At 48.3% G+C, this 15402-nt stretch overlaps 1 protein-coding gene across 1 annotated transcript in view; it reads left to right on the top strand.

Moving 5' to 3' along the window:
- The window catches only part of PCOLCE2 (procollagen C-endopeptidase enhancer 2), an 82791-nt gene that overhangs the window by 25714 nt on the left and 41675 nt on the right, over positions 1 to 15402 (top strand). Inside the window, exon 3 of the mRNA XM_077130316.1 lies at positions 11406 to 11661. Coding sequence (XP_076986431.1) covers positions 11406 to 11661 — 256 coding nt within the window. The remainder of the gene's footprint in view (positions 1 to 11405; positions 11662 to 15402) is intronic.

The raw sequence follows: 15402 nt of genomic DNA, 5'->3' as shown, positions 1-15402 counted from the left end.
GGGACAGGCCAGCAGGGGCCTCTGTGCCCCACGCCGTGGACTGCAAAGCCAGGGACCCTGGGTGTCTGGCAGCCCGCCCAGCGTACCCCCAGTCCTGGGAGGCGGTGCCCTGGCCACGCCAGCAGGCTGGGCCTCTCCCGGCCTCTGTGAGCACCCAGGTCCGTGGTGGAAGCCCCGCTGCACAGAGCTGCTGCAGCCGCCGGGGAACGCAGGTAGCGCGGGAGCTGAGCTAGAGCCCTGCAGGGGAGACACGGTGCCGAGAGCCGGTGCCGGCAGCCTGCAGAGCGCAGCGTGAGAGCCTCAGGCCACCCCCTGCTCCCTCTGCCTGCTCAGCGGGGTCCACCCCCTTCGGAGCAGGGCGTCCAAGGCTCTAGGAAAAACGGCTGCCCAGGGAAGACCTCCTGAGCCCCGGAGGTCCCAGCGGGCAAGGCCAGCCCGTCTCCCATCAAGGCCCCCGGCAGGCCGTGCCACCGAGGCCCAGGCAAGTGGCACTAGCCCCGAGGGAGTGGACAGCCGAGCACTAGTGGGCAGTCCAGGCAAGCCTTCACCTAAAAAATGCAGAGCCCCAAATAAACCATCAGAAGCAAACACTCCAAGGGAAGAGGGATGAGGCAGCGGAAGAAATCTTCAGAACAGTGATCCCATTCTTCTCAGAGAGATAAGATATTGTTCATGTAAAATAAAAATAGGATGCTGATACCAGGAGCAAAGGAGAATAAGAAGGACTCTTGGAAATTAATGACTTGAGAGTAGAAACCAAAAAAACTAATAGATGGGCTGGAGGACAAAGTTGAAGAAGATATTCAGAAAGTAGGACAGAAAGGAGAAGAGACGGAATGTTGGAGAGTAAAGATGAGAAAATTAGAGGAGATATCCAGAAAGTCCCAACCTCTTAAGAGTTCTAGAAAGAGATAACAGAGAATGCAGAGGAGGAATCACCAAAGAAATAATACTCAATGCAATGAATGAAAAAAACACAAATAGCAAAGCACATCTTTGTTAAATGCTAGAAGAGAAGCTCCTACAAGCTTCCAGAGGAGAGAAAAATCCCAAAGATAGGGGAAGGAACAGCCTCAGTCTTCTGCAAGCTGGAAGGCAGTGAAATGATGCCTTTAGGATTCTGTTGAAAAGTATTCTGAAGCTTTAATTCTGTACACTGCCAAACTGGCAGGTAAGTGTCAGCACAGGATAAAGATGCTTTTGAATATGCAAGGTCTTAGACTTTTAATCTGTGTACACCCGTATAAGAAAACTGTAAAAGAAGGAGCTCCAGCCAAAGGGGGGAGTAAAGCAAGAAAGAAATGGATGCAGAAGTCCCCTGGGGTTCCCTGGGCGGCGAGGTCCAGCCCCCGGCCGGCCCCAGCCTTGAGAGTGGCCAGTCCGCCTGGACGGAGAGGGGCAGAGGGCAGAGGCTCCAGGACAGATGTCTCTGAGAATGCAGCCACGGAGAAGGCAGTTTGCCTGGTCATTACTGGCAGGGGCTTGAGTAAAAGTGCTCAGAAAGCCAAACACATTGAAAGAACAAGGCAGTCATTAGCTGGTTGTACAGTTCTAGTTACATGAGATGTGACGGCTTGGCTCAGCAGTGGATAATATTTCTATTAAAATCCTGGAAATCCTGAACATTGATTAAACCAGAATTTTGATGGAGTAATAAGGGAAATGATCGTAGGTAAAGAGTTAAATTTTAAAAGGAATATATCCAGAAATAGCAGCAACAGCATGTTTTTAAGGGTCAGGGAGCACAATTCCAGAGGAAACAGCTGAAACATTTAAAGCGAGGGAGTGGGATTCACAGGTGGGAAGAGACCCAAGGACGGTTATTTCCCACTAACGCCTTGTAGTGCTGCTTTAGGGTATAAGCTATAAATCTGAAGGTAGAGCAGTTTTAGCTGCTCTCTCATAGCACCCTAAGGCCCCGTGTAATTGCGCTTCTTACTCATACGTGAGAATTTGGATGCTCACACTTGCATCTGTTCTGTTCTAAATGTTTTAATTACTTTACTGAGATTTCTCTCATCCCAGAAGGGAAGGAATTTTTATTTCATTCCTAGTAAGAATATCAGTATAATTTTGCAATCCTGACTCATTACAGATTTAACAGATAAAATTACAGATTACGAAAGTATTTTCTTGAGAATTTATTTCAGATTTTTTTCTTAGCTCATTGACTAGGAAGCAGCTCTATCCTATAAAAGCTTTTGGAAAAGAAGTTAATTGTCATGTGTTCTGTGGTGCTGCTGACATAAAGGTACCAAGCAAGAGGGCCCCTCCCGCTGGGCCCCCAGGGTGTATGTCAGTCTCCCCGGGTCTCACGGGCCGGCAGCAGGCGCGACTGGCTCAGAAGAGGGACTTTCCGAGAATCTGTCCCAGCCACGTTTTTCCTGGCCCTGTTCTAGAATAACTTTAGTGGACAACTTCTGGAGAGTTGAAAGAATGTCGTAAAATGATGCAAGTACTTTATTCCATTTTCTTGAAGGTATAAAGAAATTGGCCAGGATTTCTTTATCCTGTCTGATCTACCTGCGCTCGTTTCCCACGGAACACAACCCTAACGGGGCTGCCTGGGACAGGTGTGCTCGGGCTTCGGGCTCCCTCCAGGGGCGCTGCTGGGCTCTGGGTCAGGGGACCCCTGGAGTTTGTGTGTGATCCCATAGCGATGTCTGCTGCTGTGCCGGCAGCTGGTATTTAATCAGTACTTGTTGGTTTGCAGAACAAATCATCAAATGGCTCAGACAGTCCCCAAACTGCCAACAGATCTGCGTCTAAAATGTGTGACATGAAGGTAGGCACCTCCCCCGCCTCCACTGTCGCATCATCACCCTTCTGCCGTGAGCCTGCCCTGCTGCTGCCCGCGCCTCTGACGCAGGGGGTGAGTTGGCGCGGAGTGGCCCCCCCGGGCAGGGGTGAGTCGGCGCGGAGTGGCCCCCCCGGGCAGGGGTGGGGCGCGGCCTGGGCACCTGCGGATGCTGGAGAACAGGTGGCTCTGCGAGCAGAGGGGGCCATGTCCTCACTCAGGTGCTGGACGTGAGTGAGGGTGGCGGGTGGTTCCTGGAGAAGGTGTTTGGCCCTAGACTTTGGTTTTGGGGTGCGAGCCAATAGTGTGTAACGGGTATAAAGACTTCTGGGCAAGGGATGCAGGTGGGCCTGTGTGGGCTTGGGGGGAGATGGTGAGGACGGGGGTCTGACACCTGTGACGGTCAGGTTCATGGTCAGCTTGGCCACGTGGTGGTGCCTGGTTGTCCGGTCAGGCAGGTGCTGCATGTCCACTGCTGTGAGGACGTTCTGTGGACTTAAATCATGACCACGTTGGCTGCGTCCACAGCTGATTCCATTTGTAATCAACCAAGGGGAGTGTCTTCTGCAATGAGTGATGCTCAATCTAATCACCGGAAGCCTTTTAAGGAGGATTCAGAAGAGACAGGCTCTCTTCCTGCTTGGGCTGGCGAGCCTCTCCTGTGGAGTTGGTCCAGACCCTTCGCTGGAGTCGCCAGCATCACAGCCTGCCCTGTGGATTCTGGACTCTTCCGTCCCCATGGTTGTCCAGCCAGCCTCTGCTGACAGTTTGTTGAAGAACTTCACTGGAGCTGCCAGCTCGCAGCCTATGTTCCCATGGTTACGTGAGATACTTTTATAAATGTCATATCTACGGATATTTCCTGCTGGTTCTTTTTCTCTGGAGAACCCTAGCTAATGCACCCCTAAGAGACCAGGGGCTGGAGGATGAGTGTCAGAACAGGGGGAGGCTCGCACGCTAAGGAGTTTGGAGTGGATCCTGCAGATAACAGGAAGCCCCTCTGTTGTTCCTTCATCCTGCCACTCATCGACCTGGGGCTGGTGGGCCAGGAGGGCAGCTGCAGGCACGGGGGGCCTGGGGGAGCGAGGCCAGGGTGCGGGGCGCCCCGTTGAAGCCCCGTGGACACCTGTCACCCCACTTCGCCTACAGTTTAGCATTTATCACAGATTGTTTTTAATGTTTTAAGAGAAGTGTTACTCTTACTATTATCCTTTCTGAATAACCAGGGCGGGTTTGGTGGAGCCCCACTGTTCGCTGCCCCCCCTGCCCCAGCGCACTCCAAAGGCCCCATGTGCCCCGTGGGGCTCAGGGCGCCCTCTCAGCGCCTGGTCCTGTCTGAGCCTGCGGGGTCCACGCTGTCCCGCTCCACCCTTTCCTGATACAGCGACCGCTGTGCAGCACCCAGGCGCACTCACCACCCAGGACGGCTCAGCCCTGTCCGCGTCGTCCTTCTGGCGTTGGGTGCCAGGGACAAGTGTTCCAGTGGCCGCTCCCGGCAGCCGCGTGTATGCCGGTTCCGTGGCCATGGCCGGTGCGGGCCTGAAGCCAGCAGTTGGCAGCTCCCCTGGGACCTGGGGATGGGGGACGCGGGGGCTGCATGACCCTGCAGTGCGTGCAGAGAGTCGTCTAAATCCTTGCTAGAGTGGCTCTGGCGCTTATTGCTTGGTATAAATCTACAACCACTTACTTTATTGCATGGTCGAACTGTTTTATTTTGCAGTAAACCCTTTCATAAGCCAACAGCTAACAACAGAACCCATGCTTGACAAAGAATTACCTAGTGAATTTCCGTTTCTGAAGGAAGTCGAGAGGATCTGTAACTTGTGCAGAGCCTTTGTCATCGCTGACATCCGCCGCGGGTCTTCGCGCCCTCAGGACACGCATCTGTGGAAGGTGTGCTCTGCAGTCACACTCCGCGTCCCCGCCCTCCCAGACCTCAGGCATAGACCGCCGGCCTGGCTGGCACGGGTGGGGCCATGGGTTTGCTCCTTCACAGTTTCTCCAGTTGTGCTTCCTCTTGGCAGATCCCAGTCCCGTCACCCACGTTCCCGAGGGGCCCCCAGCCGCGCCTAAAGCCCAGAGTCTTGTCATTTCAGAGCCAAGTTTTCAGCCCAGAGCTCTGCTTCTTTTTTCAGCCCAGTGAGCAGAAGGGGCTCCTGGCTGCCCTCTGGTCCCCAGTGACCAGCCACAGACAGCTGGTGCTGTGGTGGCGTGGTGATGTGGTGACATGGTGTGGTGGTGACATGGTGCGGTGGTGACGTGGTGACGTGATGTGGTATGGTGGTGACATGATGACATGGTGCGGTGGTGTGGTGACATGACATGGCATGGTGGTGATGTGATGCGGTGGTGACATGGTGACATGGTGACGTGGTACAGTGGTGACATGATGACATGGTGTGGTGGTGATGTGGTGACGTGATGTGGTGTGGTGGTGACATGATGACAGTGCAGTGGTGACATGGTGACATGGTGACATGGTGTGGCAGTGACATGATGACATGGTATGGTGGTGCAGTGGTGACATGACGTGGTGTGGTGGTGACATGATGACATGGTGTGGTGGTGACGTGTGGTGGTGACATGATGACATGTGTGGTGGTGACATGGTGCAGTGGTGTGACATGATGATGTGGTGCAGTGGTGACATGGTGACATGGTGATGTGGTGTGGTGGTGACATGACATGGTATGGTGGTGCAGTGGTGACGTGACATGGTGTGGTGACATGATGACATGGTATGGTGGTGCAGTGGTGACGTGACATGGTGTGGTGGTGACATGATGACATGGTGTGGTGGTGATGTGGTGTGACATGATGACATGGTATGGTAGTGCAGTGGTGACATGACGTGGTGTGGTGGTGACATGATGACATGGTGTGGTGGTGACGTGTGGTGGTGACATGATGACATGTGTGGTGGTGACATGGTGCAGTGGTGTGACATGATGATGTGGTGCAGTGGTGACATGGTGACATGGTGATGTGGTGTGGTGGTGACATGATGACATGGTGCGGTGGTGACGTGGTGCGGTGGTGACACGATGACATGGTGTGGTGGTGACGTGGTGCAGTGGTGACATGATGAAATGGTGTGGTGGTGACGTGGTATGGTGGTGACATGATGACATGGTATGGTGGTGCAGTGGTGACGTGGTACAGTGGTGACATGGTGCTGGTACCCCTTTGCAGGGGCCATGGAAATGACAGGGTATACCTCAGTGACCCTGAATTTTCTCACTTTTGTGATGGCTCCAGTCGCTTACGTCCCTCTAAAGTGAGCTGCTGCCTCCTCGTCCAGCTCGCACGTGGGCCATGCCGCGGCCCCCTCGTGGTCACACGTCCTGAGGCATCAGCCTGTCTCGGCGGCCGCTGCTCTGACTGCCCGACTCACGGGAAGTCCTCAGCACCCATCCCTGAAGACCCCGGCTGCCCCTGTGGGCCTGGGGGGCTCTAGGGGCTCACTCTCGGGGGGGCTCCCAGAGGTAACAACACGCCCCGTGGCCTCTGAGCCAGCCCAGGGCTGGCCGGTGGGACCCGAGCCCTGCCGTGGGTGTCCTGCCCCCGGCGCCCGTGTCGGGTGGCTCACAGCTCCTCACGGGTGGCCCTTCCCCTGCCGGCGCTGCTGTCCCCTGTGCCTCCCGGTCTCCTCCCTGAGGGCCCTGTGGGGAGACCCTAGGATTGTGTGGGCCCCTTGTGCCTGCCCGGGAGGGGTGGGTGCCCTGCACCCATGTCCTGGTGGCCGGGACGCAGCCCCAGGACAGGGGCTGGGGTGGGGAGTGGGCCTGCAATTTAGAACACGCTTTCCCAAAGAACCATTTGTACAAGAGGGAAAACATAGATTAGTATGGTGATTTTTAAGAAACCAGACGTGCTGAGTGAAAACAGACCTTTTCACTCAAATTAGTAAGTGATGTGTTAAGGGAGAAAAAGCAGTCACAGAGGAGCGTTACCATTTCTGCAGAAACATACTCCACACAGAAGAAGCTGGCCTCGTATTTGCATTTTGCTCATGGTATCCTGAAAATGCAAAGTATCACTTAAAACACAGTCTCCCCACTCACCAGCAGGGGCCCCAGCAGGGGGGACTGGACCCCCAGGGCCCGGGGGTGGGAGCTGAGGGCGCTGAGTCAGCAGTATTTGGCTCAGCGGGACTGGGCTGCGGATGGGAAGAAAACGTGAATGCAGTGTTGTTTTTCTACGGGCGGATCATGCATCCCGGTGTAGCTGTGATCTCACACAACAGCAGCTTTGCCTGTATTGCCACCAAAAAAAAGAAACTTAACTGAGTTTCTGCAGTAAGTGTTAGCATTTGATTGCAAATCAAAGAGATTTGAAATACAGTTCCCAGAGGGATTTGTGTCTTCTTTGGGGAAGAAAGCTGTCTTTGGAGCTGTCTGCCTGATGAGGTGAGGGTATCAGAACACGAGAGGCAGAGCTGCCCTGTAAATTCCTAGTCCATGATTTGTGCAGAGAACTTTGCTGCTGCTTTCATTTAGCACCTAATGGATTTATTCAGTTAGCAAATATTTATGATGTTAAACCTCTACTTTTGGGGCCAGCCCTGTGCCAGGATGAGAGGAGGGCTCTGTCTCCCAGAACCTGATCTTTCAGAGACAACATTGTGAGCAAGTTAGTGGGCTGCATTGCCCCATCTCCAGAGAAGCGAGGAGGGGGGTACTCGTCGGGTGGAGCTCTCGGGGGTCTGGGAATGCCTCCAGGAGGAGGTAGTCTGGGAGTGCCTCCAGGAGGAGGTGGTCTGGAAGTGCCTCCAGGAGGAGGTCGTCTGGGAGTGCCTCAAGGAGGAGGTGGTCTGGGAGTATGTCCAGGGGGAGGTGGTCTGGGAATGCCTCCAGGAAGAGGTGGCCCATGAGTGCCTCCAGGAGGAGGTGGCCTGGACCCAGAGGCCTGTGCACTGGGGGGAGAAGGGAAGGAGTGGGGAACTGTTCCAGGTAGAAGGAATAGCATACAAAGCACTGTGTTTTGATTTTTATTTCTTCCCCTTTTTCCTCACCCAGGAAATGAAAGGTTGTAGAGTTATATAAAATATTGTCCCGTTTTGATTAATTTTTAAAACCAACACAAAAACAGAGTGATATACTATGCACAGCTGTGCTGCCGAGCAGGGCTCACTGCTAGATGTGCACAGACACCAATCCCGTGACCCTGGGGTTTGCGAAGGGAGAAAGCTTTAGGGCAAAGCGGCTGTGCAAGGAGGCGGGAGGCATGCCACAGCCGTCCCGCCTCACAGGGGCTCAGGGCTTTTATGGGATTAAGCAAACGGCGGTGGCGTTTGAGACCTAATGTAAGCATATTACGATTGGTTAGCAAGCATTCAAATAAAGGATTCTAAGGGGTCTGTTATGATCGGATGGGTGTAGATTCGAGTAAAGGATTCACGTTTCCAAATCAAGGATTGTAAGTTAGCTGGTACTGATTGGTTACTTAAGAATCCCGAGCTGAAGGGGAAAGGCTCACGGCATGCGCGTGGGTGAGGAGTGTCTGAGAACTGGGTAAACTTGTTACCATGGAAGCAAAGGGATGAGGGAGCCCACCTGTCCCACCGAGCCCTGGTTTCCGTCCTCACTTGGCTGAGGCTCACCGGCCTTCGTCAGGCTCATTGCCCTGCCTACATCCTCTTCTGCCCTCCCTCCCCTCACTGGGGAGGTCCTCACTGGGCCCGCCCCACTCTGCACCCCACACTCCCCACAGCTTGCACCCCCCCAGAGAGCCCAACGTGCTGGGGAAACAAGCACAGCCCGCAGCGAGTGCTGGCATTTAGTTCCTGCCATTCGAGTGGACCCAGGGACTCCTGCCGCCGTCCCCCTCACCCGCTCCCGGACCCGTGTTTCATACCTCCTCCTCCACTGCAGGCTCCCAGCAGCCCCTCCCCACCCACCTTTGGGACTGCTGACCTAGTCTCCTGTGTCACAGAGAACGCAGGAGCAGTCAGGTGAGGCAGTCCATGCGCCCTCTGCCCCCGCCCCACAGCCCACCTGCACCCACCTCCCCTCCGCTCACCGCTCTCCTGCGGCCAGCCCCCTCGGAGCCTTAGACCAGCTCCCCTCTCGCCTGCTCCAGCTCTCCTTCCCTCCCACGTCATTAGATTTGCCTCTCTAAGGAATCATTCTCAGCAGCATACAGACATTTTAATAGTCCTCTCTAGAACCCACCTCCCCTCCAGCTGCCACCACATTACCCTGTCCTATAAAGCCAAAACTCCTGGAAGGACTTGTCCCTATTCATTATCGCTAATTCCTCTCACCCCATTTTCCCTTCTGCCTTCTTATCTGGGCTTTGTCCCTACACCAGTGACCTTGCTAAACCTCTGGGTTACTAGATCCACGGCCCATTTCTCAGCCCTCGCCTTCCCGGACTGGCTGGCAGCACTTAGCTCAGCTGACCCGGCCTTCCTCATACATTCCCCCGTCTGGTCCTCTGAGCACCGTCCCTTTCGTCCCTTTCGGTTGCCTCAGACTTGTTTGTTTGTTTGTTTGTTTTTGTTTTTACTGACCCAGTCTCTATTGTTGGTTTGACTTCAGATGACTCTAGTGTGTCCTCTTCCCTTTTTAATCTGTACCCATCCACTCTCTGGGTGACCTCACCAAGTTTCATTGCTTTGAATTACCATCTATGCAATTTATCCCTACAGCCACACAAATAGTCATTATTCATCCAAAGACAAGACAAATTAAATTACTTCAGTTTGAAGTTTTTCCTTGGCCAGGAATGCTTGCTTATACGTAGGATTACAGATGTGGTATCACTTTTTGTTAATATTCTGATCATGGGATCAATAGAGATTGCATGCAAAAAAAACAAACCAAACCAAAACAGAAAACACTTTGCAATCGATATCTCAGTGAGAATTTTTCAAAATGAAGTTGTATTTTCTGCTGTCAGTTTCTTAGGCTGTGACTTTGAAGCTTCAGGTATTCACACCACTAAGATAAGCTCCCAGTAAGTGGATACAACCGTGGCAAAGCCAGAATCCCTCTGCCCCAGGACTTCCCCACCGTGGTTTATACCACAGCGTGTGTATCTGTGCTTGACTGTCGACACAGAAGGCAAGTAGCACAGCAACACCTCATTAAAACAATTTTTTTTTTGTATTAGAGAAGTTGGGGGTTTACAGAACAATGATGCATAAAATGCGGATTCCCACGCACCACTCCACCAGCAGCCCCTTGCACTGGCGTGGAACATGAGTTCCAATTGAGGATAGCACTTTTTCATAATTGTGCTTTTTAAAAAAGAATAGTTACCTTTGCTACAATTCATTAAAGATTCTTAAAATAGGACTATTCACTGTCACCCACAGTTTACATTAGGTGTCTTTTCCCCATATGCCACCTTATTATTAACACCTTATATTCGTGCCATGTATTTGTTGTATTTTATGAAAGAACAGGCTTGTACCAGCACTGTAATGACAGCCCTTCGTCTGCGGTAGGGCACGCTGTGTTATACAGTCCCGTGAAACACTTCATCTTGCTGTAGAAAGAGATTCATGGAACTGAACTCACCCACGGGGGGATGTCTTCATTTTAAAGCATCCATTGACCTTTGAGTCTGAGACAGTTAATTAAGATAAATGCAAACTGACCACCGTTTTGGTTGTTTTTTTTTAAACCTCTGACCTTTGTCAAAGATAAGCTTTTACAGAATGAAATTCTTATACTATTCAGTGGGGGGTCTCATCTAGTTGAAAGGGTGAAATAAATACGATCAAGGCTTTTTGACTGAAAGACTCAACATTAAAAGACTGTGAACTAGGAAGGAAATGGGCCTTTTGTAACCTGAGCCAACTACATGCTTTTGTGCCTTTTTTCCCTACTTATTCAGGGAACAAGGAGAGAGGCATCATAAGAATTACATGAGGAAATTATGGTAAAATCTTAAGAGAAACTGAAAGCTTATCGTGTTCATTATTAGTGCATTGTGTTTAAAAGCTCCATGGTATATGAAGTTTTTATGTGGAAGACAAACAAAAAGACTCAGTCACTTTTAGAAGGGATGATTCAGTAATTACTCAGTTAATTTAATAAATATAGGTTAAATCAGCTATAGGTAGCTGATTCGGATTATCCAAGGACCCAAATTGGATCAGCTTTCTTTAAGTTAACTGCACAATTGCTACATAATCTCCTCATCCAAACTTCGTAGAACATTCTATATATTGAGCTTGTCCTGTTGTGCTATTTGTGAGAAATGACATTGCTAATGTGTTTTGTTTTTTTTTTGCTCAGCAATGCCGCTGGTGCCATGGCATTTTAGAATATACAACTGTATGCTAAGATCCAATCAGGGCTGGTGTGCTTTGCAAGCAAAAACTTATCAGTAAGAATGACCCAATACTTTAGAGCTTTACTGAGATAACCTCTTAAGGAGTAAGATCGTGTACCCCAGAGAACTGTGGAATTTGTCAAAAGAAAATGAGCGTCTACATTTTATTAGGGATGGGAGACGTTAAAAGCTTTCTGCAGCTTGGTTGAGATCCGAGGGCAGGAACAGCCCTGCACTCATCGCTCGCTTTGGGAACGGGCTGGAAGCGAGCCTGCAGCGTGGTTTTCATGACCTGGTTTCCAATGTGCCCCTTTCTTGGCAGGTCCCGGAGGGAAAGGTGGTTGTCCTCAATTTCCGATTCATAGACCTGGAGAGTGACAACCTGTGCCGCTATGACTTCGTGGACGTGTACAGCGGCCACGCGGGCGGCCAGCGCATTGGGCGGTTCTGCGGCACGTTCCGGCCTGGCGCGCTGGTGTCCAGTGGCAACAAGATGATGGTGCAGATGATGTCTGATGCCAACACGGCTGGGACCGGCTTCATGGCCACATTCTCTGCTGCCGAACCAAACGCAGGAGGTACTGTCCCCACACAGTCACCGCAGCCATGGCGATAGTGCGCGTGTACTGAGTGCCCGCGTCAGGCATTGTGCTAGGCGCTTTATAGACCTTTATGTCTGTGATCTAAAGTTTAAGAGTGGTTCTTGGCAAACAGAGAGCTAATAAATGCCACTTAGCCATCAATACACCATAAAAAAATCAGGAAATCTTTAGCTCATATACATATTTGTAAAAATTCAAATAGGGACATTGATAGAGTAAAAATGTGAAGCTTTCCTATGAATACACATGCGGTTGTATCAACACGCGCCTTCTCCTGGTCTAGTCCCTTCCCGAGGTAGCCGGGCCGGTGCTCTGCAGAGCCCTGTGTCCTTTCTTGTGTGCGTGCACCTTAACAAGCAGGTTTTCAGAAATGTTCGTGGGGTCATACACTCGTGTTGCCCTGCAACTTGCTCTTTTCATTTAAGACTATGTCTTTGCATATTTTCATGTCCTTATACCTGGGCTGTGCTTGAAGCAAGCGAAACAAGAAGGCATCATGAGTCACAGAAGAAATCTTATAAGCTGCTTCAGCTAGGTACTGTCTAGTAAGCATTGTCTTTTAGAAAGTTTCAGGCACTTTAGCAGGTGCCAAGAGGGGCTTAAAATTTATGACATGGGTAGTTATGTTGATTTATAATCTTCTATCTGTTCAATAATTTAATCAACATTTGCTGATTACCTTACATGCATCAAACACTTGAAACAAATGTGGAGTGATTGCTACCCTCCTCCAAGACCAAAGAAAGTAAAAAATGGCAGGACACAAAACCCTTTCCTTTCCCTTATCCCTCAAAATAAGCCATTTAGCTAAAACCAAATAAAAAACAAACCTTCACTAAACTGACAGAAGGGATGTTTTGAACTAAGACTCATGTAAATCACTCAAATTGTCAACCCTGTCCATAAAACGCAGAGGCACAGGCAGCCTTCATTTATACAAACTGTCATAGAATAAAAAGTCAAGATACTTCACTTGAACAATATCTTCTCTCCCACCGCAAAAAAATAAATAAATAAATAAAAAAGAAACAGAAAAGGGAGGAAACTTGTAAAATAAAACTCCAAATTTAATTAAATATCCTCAAAAAATGCATTTGGAAATAGAAAAAAAAGTTGCAACTGGAATTCAAAAACTAAGGATAAATGAACGAAAAACACAGAAAGAAATGAAACAGGAGCTGATGTACATAGGGAAGAAATGGAGGAAAAGGTCAAAATCATCAGAAATGAGTGCTAAACTATAAAGTACCCATGGAAGAACTGATTCAAATGAAAATCCAAAGAGGGGTCTTGAAGTAAAACGGGAAGACAAATAAGAGAATGAAAAGAGAGAAAAGGGAGATAGAAAGGATCAGAGAGGAGAGAGAGAAAGAAAGAAGAGAAATGGGGGCATGGAGGAGAGAAAGATATTGGAGATAGAAATGGAAGGCAAGAAAAAGACCCAATTTATACGTAATTTCCTAAAAGAAGGAAAAACCAGGAGATAACTGATATTTGAAAGTGTAATCCAAGAAGACTGTCCAGGAGTAAATGACACGGATCGACATGTTGAAAAGCCTACCGTGTACCTGGGAAGACTGAGTTACCATGATCAACCCTGAGACATATGCTGGCAAAACAATTAGACTTAACGATTACAGTTTAATGTGTTAAAGGGAAAAAAGTAATTCAGGGTCTTTAGGCAAAAAGAACAACTAACTTATAGAGCCAAGAGAATTAGACTTGGATCAGACATCTGAAAAGCACACACCAAACAAGGCAACTCTGGCGCTGTATTTTTAAGAAACTCAAGGAAAAATGTGTGAACCAAAGATTTGATTTCCAGACAGGCTTCAAATTCTAAGTCTACAGGAAAATGGTTGCAGATGTGAAAGAACTCAAAGTATACGGTGCCCATGAGCCTTTCTTGAGCAGCCAATTCAGAGATGAAATGATAACATCAGCAGAAAGACTCATGGTGAAATTTAATGTACTTAATTATAGAGCTAAGACCAAAACTAAGGTGGGGAAGAGGATGTAAGAATAATATGTAAATGTTTTATGGTTTCAAAAATGAAAGGAGAAAGGAGAGAGGAAAAAAAAGTTGAGTAATCTCATTGATTTTTGAATAGGCAATAGGTGCGAGTCAAAGGACACCATAAAAATTGACAAACCATATAGTTAAAGAATAAAGAAAACAGAAGACTGATAGATTTTAAAAAGGTATCAGGTGCAAAGATAACCACTAATATAAAACCACATACCTTTATAAATACCAGAGAAAGTTTTTTTAACAACAGAGTAAAGAAAACTTCAAGTAGAAAAGGAAATACAACAAATAAAAATTTATGCATAATAATTATAACACAAAGTGATATGACAGATTTGAAACCAAACATAAGAATCATACCAATAGATCTGAATGGGCTTAACTCACCTGTAGAAAAAAAGTTATCACTTTGGCTCACAAAACAGATGACCATATACTGTGTAAAAAAGATACTTAAAGTGATTTAAAAGGCTAAAAACTAGAGATGGGCAAAGGTGTGCAGGGTAAATGGAAACAGTAAGATAGCAGGATTTGCAATGCTGACATCACAGTAGGATTTAAGCCCAAAAGCCTTAAATGTGACAAAGAAGGCCTTGGTAAAATGCTAAAAGCGTTCATTCACAATGAGGATACAACATGCACGAATATCTGTGCACAAATAGCAAACATATCAAGCACCTTCATGAACAGAAAATATAGGAAATTCAAGGAGGTATAGGAAACTGATAATAGGAGATAATAACAGGAGACCTTAACACATCAATATTACTAGGGGAGATTTTTTTTTTTCCTGTTCATACTGCAGAATTTTTTTTTAAACTTTTTTTATTAATTAAAAAAAATTAAACAAAACATTAAGATATCATTCCATTCTACATATACAATCAGTAATTCTTAATATCATCACATAGTTGCATATTCATCATTTCTTAGAACATTTGCATCGATTTAGAAAAAGAAATAAAAAGACAACAGAAAAAGAAATAAGACAATAACAGAGAAAAAAAAAAGATTGCACATACCATACCCCTTACCCCTCGCTTTCATTTACCACTAGCATTTCAAACTAAATTTATTTTAACATTTGTTCCCCCTATTATTTATTTTTATTCCATATGTTCTACTCTTCTGTTGATATAGTAGCTAAAAGGAGCATCAGACACGAGGTTTTCACATTCACAGAGTCTCATTGTGAAAGCTATATCATTGTTCAATCATCTTCAAGAAACATGGCTGCTGGAACACAGCTCTACATTTCCAGGCAGTTCCCTCCAGTCTCTCTGCTACATCTTGAACAACAAGGTGATATCTACTTAATGCATAAGAATAACCTCCAGGATAACCTCTCGACTCTGTTTGGACTCTCTCAGCCACTGACACTTAGTCTCATTTCACTCTTCCCTTTGGTTGAGAAGGTTCTTTCAATCCCTTGATGTTAATTCTCAGCTCATTCTAGGGTTTTTCTCAGTCCCTTGATGCTGAGTCTCAGCTCATTCCAGGATCTCTGTCCCACATTGCCAGGAAGGTCCACACCCCTGGGAGTCATGTCCCACACAGAGAGGGGGAGGGTGGTGAGACTGCTCATCATGTTGGCTGGAGAGAGAGGCCACATCTGAGCAACAAAAGAGGCTCTCTTGGGGGTGACTCTTAGGCCTAAATTTTAAGTAGACTTGACCTATCCTTTGTGG

This window comes from Tamandua tetradactyla, chromosome 15 (genome assembly GCF_023851605.1).
Source record: "Tamandua tetradactyla isolate mTamTet1 chromosome 15, mTamTet1.pri, whole genome shotgun sequence".
NCBI lineage: Eukaryota > Metazoa > Chordata > Mammalia > Pilosa > Myrmecophagidae > Tamandua > Tamandua tetradactyla.
The sequence above is the reverse complement of the archived record's forward strand: the minus strand, read 5'-3'. Positions and strand labels throughout refer to the sequence as shown.